The sequence below is a fragment of the Ruditapes philippinarum genome, unplaced genomic scaffold, assembly GCF_026571515.1.
Source record: "Ruditapes philippinarum isolate M1 unplaced genomic scaffold, ASM2657151v2 ctg26277_1_1_1_1, whole genome shotgun sequence".
Lineage (NCBI taxonomy): Eukaryota > Metazoa > Mollusca > Bivalvia > Venerida > Veneridae > Ruditapes > Ruditapes philippinarum.
Window position 1 is genome coordinate 1 of NW_026857066.1, and position 6388 is coordinate 6388.

The 6388-nt window shown below is 34.6% G+C and overlaps 1 protein-coding gene across 1 annotated transcript; it reads left to right on the forward strand.

The window, feature by feature from the left end:
• Positions 1-4057: 4057 nt before the first annotated feature.
• On the forward strand, positions 4058-6192 carry LOC132748658 (ATP-dependent DNA helicase PIF1-like; the record flags this gene model as incomplete). Its single annotated transcript, XM_060738265.1, has 2 exons — positions 4058-5060; positions 6087-6192. Coding segments are annotated over exons 1-2 (1085 nt in total), but the record flags the coding sequence as incomplete, so codon positions are not given.
• Between the last annotated feature and the right edge of the window lie 196 nt (positions 6193-6388).

Here is a 6388-nt window from a genome sequence, read left to right on the forward strand (position 1 = left end):
TTCAACGACAAATAATCAACACAAATATAGTTTATATTCCTTTTCCCTATATTTCTAATACTATCCCGGATCCCGGGCGTCCCGGATCCTGGATCCAGGGATTTTCCCCCCCCATCCTAAAATACCGGAAAGGATAAAATGACCGGAAAAAAATAAAAAGAAAAAAATGCACAGAACCAGATGTACATTTATGTTAATTAACCAAACGAAAACTTACTACAGAGAAAACAGGTGAAATCGCTAAATCAAAAGTCAGTGTAAATATGATTTATTGAAATAAACATTTTAATCATCATTATATATTTGCGCTCAAAGCAATACTTGCTGCTTTTTTAAAAATGGCTCGAAAAATTGAAGGTTTTTTGACGCTGTGTAAGATTAAATTTGATTGGCTAAATAATTTTGGATTCCAGCCCTGACAGATAAATTTTGTAGCAAGCTGGAAGCCAAGCTTCGATTAAATTTTTGGATGGATTCGGAGTTTTAGGTTGTTTCTTAGTAAAATCCTATCGTAATACCGGCTCGCCGTGGCGAGCCGGCATCAATGGGGAAGAAAACCCCAGAAAGATTCACAGTGTATGTAGAACAGCTCCGTTTTAAGTCGTATGTGTTGTTGGGTTTCAATGGTTATTGGTTATCATGTCAAGGAAAGCGTGTAGCCATTATTTATATAAATACATATTGATTATTTATATAAATACATATTGAGGATCTTGTTGAATTTATTAAACGAGTTTAAATTAAGTGATAAAATCCAAAGCTGTGCCGAATGTAAGATTCTTCTAATCACGAGACATAATTTATATAGCACTGTATAGTATGTCACAGCATTAACCAAATATGCCTTTAAAAACAATAAAACAATATTTATTGGTAGTTGTACTTGACAACATGAAAAGATAAAGCTTCTTTGCTTATGATTATTGTTTTGTGAGTAAATCATTTTTTGATAAATGCAGAACTATTTGATTTTGACTAATTAAATTATCTTTATTCTTTCTTTCTTTCTTTCTTTCTTTTCTTTCTTTCTTTTTCTTTCTTTCTTTCTTCCTTCCTTTCTTTCTTTCTTTCTTTCTTTCTTTCTTTCTTTCTTTCTTTCTAATAAGTTGTTATTGGGCACTAAATGTTTGTCTTGAATTTGTTATTGGACTACAATTTAACTTAGTAAAAATTCTGTTTAACATTTGACATGCAACATTAATCTTTGAAAATACTGAAGATATTCACTTTAAAATAAATCCATGTCCTTGGGATCATATTAGAAAGTCACCTTCCAAGGCCCATAAATCAGACAATAATCTGACTCAGTTAAAGCCCTTTGTGGGGACAATTCTGATATAGAATTGGTCAGTTTTTTTACGTACAAGGGCCTGTTAACCTTGTTTTTACGACAACTTGAGAAGGAATAAGTCTTGGTTTATTTGGATTGGTAGGGATATTTCTCATGGATAGTAGAACGCCTTTAAGGGTGTTTGAGGTCAAGGTAACCATGACACGTCATGTAAAATCCTTGTCTGATGAATAATTAAGAAGGAATAAGCCATGGTTTATATAACCTAGAAAAATCATTGCTCCTGAGTAGTACATAACACCTAATAATTTTGAGGTCATCGGGTAAAAATCAGAGTCCCAATTACGCTAAATGTAAAATCATGGACCAATCAATAACTTATATAAATGGCACTTTTACAGGCAGGTGAAGTAAGGGAATCCTTGTGTCCTATAGCACATGTCTAGTAAATTAGGAAAATACATATAAATAGTGCAATCTGATTGGTTATTTATCTCTAAGTAACTCGTGGTCACGACATAGTATCTCGTTCCCACAATTTAATTATCTTGTGCCCACGACTTAGTAACTCGTGGCCACGACATAGTATCTCGTTCCAACGACTTGATTATCTCGTGCCCACGACTTAGTAACTCGAGGCCACGACATAGTAACTCGAGGCCACGACATAGTAACTCGTGGCCACGACATGGTATCTCGTTCCAACAACTTAATTATCTCGTGGCCACGACTTAGTAATTCCTGGCCACGACATAGTATCTCGTTCACACGACTTATTTATCTATTTATCTCGTGGCCACGACTTAGTTACTCGTGCGCACGAGATAAATAAAAACACACACATATCACCTTTGCTCCACTGTAGCTTTGAGCAGGTAAGTTATCAGGGAACTTGATAGGCTACTATTTAGCAGTTTACCAGATTATCAGTAAATTAGGAATATCATACAATAAACTCTGTAATAATTATGATAATCATAGGTTTTTATTTCATTGATCAGTGTTTATAGAATTTCAAACTCCTATGATCATATTATGGGAATTTTTTTAAGGGCTGAGATTTATTTCTTTCGTTTATTGTATTTATTGTTATATTTTATATTTGTCAAAAGTGAAAAATACTTCATTATCAAACTGCCAGTGAGGCAATATTTAATACTTAGAAACATTATTATCTGTTATTACAATTATTTGTATTTTATAATATTTATTGATGTCATTTTATTTTTGTCAAAAGTTGAAAATACTACATTATCATTTCTCATTACCAAAGAGGTTATGTTTAGCTGTGATAATTCTCCATTTCTCCACAGTTTTGTTTTTAAAGTTTTGACGGTTACCGTGGAAAGAAAATAGGAAATGCAAGTACAAAAAAGACAAACTTTATCCTGTCATTTCCTATTATTATGACTAGCTCATGAATGTGCTTAAAAGGGATTATTTCTTGACAATCCTTTCTTTTAACTTAAACAGAATAAAGACAAATGTAATTACATCAACTTTGAGTGTTTTTTTCCTTTATTTGCTGTTTTTTGTTTGTTTGGGTTTTTTTTAACGTTTTGTTGGTTTTTTTTCGTTTTTTTTTACCCAGCAAGTTTCTGAAATAGATGTAAACAGTGACAACAAGCGAGGCTTTACGCACGCGTAAATATAGACCTTTTTATAGTACGATTTTTCCATAGCAACGTATGATGCATTTCGCGCATGCGCATTCTGCGTGGGGCAAAAGCTCAATAAAGATAGAATACATTTTAGTGTACTTAAGGGCTTTAAAAGGCGTGATTTCAAGTTATGTCACCCAGAAAGATGAATTAAAGCGGTAAGTACTTAAAACGTGAATTGATATTTATAACAGATACACAAAATTAGCGGGACTTATAATTCAAGGACCCAAAGTCCTCTGTTCAAGGTATCATTAGGTGACTTTTTCATCAGTAATTTAATTTAAAACAGCAGGGTGTTAAATATCACATTTTATTACCCATGTATTACATAATATTACACAATTGATATTCCCTTGAAAGTGGATTGGCAAGGCGGTAAGTGTCAAACAGCTAGGTTGACACGTGACCGGTTGTCATTTGCCAACTAGTTTATCATTCAACCCACAGGGGGCCCACACAGTGTTTGGATGGTATGTACTGCTTGATAGTGACCTTAAAATGAGTTTTTAGTCATAGCCTTATAATATGTATATAAATATAGACAAGGGGCATTACTCGCTAAATAGAGAATTTTCGACCAACCACAAGTTCATGCGAGATTTTCCTCTTATTAAATAAAATATTTCCAAAAACTATACTGCGTTGCATAGCTTATTCAATCCACAATTGATAAACACTAACTCTTTTCTGATTCCCTTAGCCCACTTTAAGAAATTTTTTCAAAACCGTTCACTTCAGTCACAAAATTGCTTAGTCGTACGAGATGTCGCAACACCAATTTCTACGGGTAAAATATCAATTTTAAATGGGGGAGGTACAAACAAACGCATGCAAACAATAACTCAACATAGTTTCTTTTACCTACCTGCGCAAATAGTCGTGAAGCGCTCAACAATTGCCTGTTTAGAACGAAATCTTCAAATCAGAGCAGAATTCTGCATCGACGTAGACATCTTGGGAAACCCCGGTCACGTGACCAGCCGGTGTATCGAGTCCTTTCATTGGTTCTCGCTCAAGGCGATATAGTTCCCGGTTTTCCATGTAAAATGCAATGTGAAAAGAGTAAACAATAAACCGGATGTATACATCAGGTGTTTTTGTAAAACGCACATTTTTCTTCGTGAAAATGAACTTTTATCAGCAAAGGGCCGTTGATATCTCCACTGAAGGTCATAATCTTCTTCTGTTAGGTAGAGCTGGAACTGGAAAATCTTTTGTGTTAAAAGAAATTGTCAAACGCCTTCGGAATAAGGGAAAAACAGTGCAAATTACATGTTCAACAGGCATAGCATGTTGTGTATACGATGAGAATGCATGTACCATCCATCAGTTTACCGGAATTTCTGACGGGCGTCATGGGCCAGGGGAAATTGTAGACGTTGTAAAGAATAACAGGAAATATGAGTATGTGCTTGACAACATTTCAAAAGTTGATACTGTTATTCTAGATGAATGTTCAATGATAAGTCAAAAGTTATTTGACACAATCAACAATGTATGCAAGATCAAAGATCCTAAACGTCCTTTTGGTGGAATTCAAATGATTTTTTGCGGTGACTTCTTGCAATTGCCTCCTGTAGAAAATTTACCTTATGGTGACAGTGGCCGGTACTGTTTTGAATCAAATGATTTCAGTACCTGTTTTCCACACAGAGTAGTATTAGAAGAAAATATGAGACAGTCTGAAAGTAAGCTTATGCAAACAATCAATGGAGTGTTTGATGGCCATGTTTCTCCAGATATGGAAAATTTTATTGCAAAATTGAACAGGCCACTAGATAATCTGACATCACATACAGTAAAGTTGTTTGCCAGGAACGACTTAGTTGATGATTATAATAGACAGTGTCTTTTAGAATTTCCTGGCAGTATGTATGAGTATAAATCTGAAGACAGTGGCAATGCATCAGACTTATCCAAAATCTCTGTACCAAGCATTCTGTGGCTTAAGATAGGATGCCCAGTTATATTAATGCGTAACCTATCAAATCAACTGGTAAATGGACTTCAAGGGTTTGTCAAAGATATTCTGGAAGGATCAGGACCAGTAATAGAATTCCCCAGCATCAACATTACAAGAACAATACCAAAAATAAGTTTTACAGGTAATGTTTACATTTACGTTTACTAGTAAACAAAACTTACTGATGTATTCTTTTTCCTGTTGATTTTTTTTAATTGAGTGTAATTACTTTTCATGACTATAACAATTGTCACGGTTCAGAACTGTTCACTATTTAGGGGAGAAGATGTGTAAGCGGCCGGATAGCTCAGTCGTTAGAGCCGCGGAACGGTATTCCGAGGGTCCCGGGACTCGAACCCGGGACCCTCGGAATACCGTTCCGCGGCTCTACCGACTGAGCTATCCAGCCGCTTACACATCTTCTCCCCTAAATAGTGAACAGTTCTGAACCGTGACATATTTTTTTTTTTTTCTGGCGCAAACCAATAGAAATATTTATATCAAAGTGCATAAATACAGATCCGAAATACATAAACGATCAATGGAAATATGCATGATAATGAAACATAATGAATAACAACAATTACCTGTAAGGACATAAACATACGCCTTGATAAATAAATAAATAAACAAGACAACAATTTCTGGCGCAAACCAATAGAAATATTTATATCAAAGTGCGCATGCGTGAGATGGTTTTTCCGGGAAGTTTGTAAAAACTGAGGCCCGGCATGCAAATTATGTCAGAATGAAATATGAGAAATTAGTTGTTATAATGAGATGATGAAATGGAATGATATAGGAATGATATGGGATAATGGATTGTATATCGGACTGTAAACAGACAAATACAAGAGATATATATACAAATACAAAGACAAAATGATACATGAAAACGATATTCAAAAACACGAATATCGACCACATGACACAATGGTTCCACTAGCTGCTGAAACTTAAGGGTCATTTTGATTGCAAGTAGCTAGATTATGATTTTGCCTGTTTTGGGTGAAAATGTACCTTTGTGTCATGAAGAATGACCCTTCAGCTGAAGTTCTGTGAGTCAAAATTAAGGTTTGGGCAAATATCAAGGATCAAAACCCATTTTCAATAGTCAAATGGAACCCCTGCTATAAAATGTTATAATTTTAGTTCTTTCCATTTTCAGTGTACAGTCCAAGACTGAATAGAGACCTAGCTACACGACAGCAGTACCCATTGAAACCTGCCTTTGGTCTAACTATACATAAAGCTCAAGGCATGACACTTGAGAGGTAAACATTATATTAATGTATAAATATATGTATTGGTCAAAAATATCTCTTTACAAGTGTGAAAGTATATAAAATAAACATGTTAAAGAGTAATTCATATGGAAAACAACTGCATTTTCATTAACCAGGCATCAGAAAGAAATGATTAAAGTGTAGATATTGTTTCAGCAGGTTATATTTATCAGACCCTTTCTTA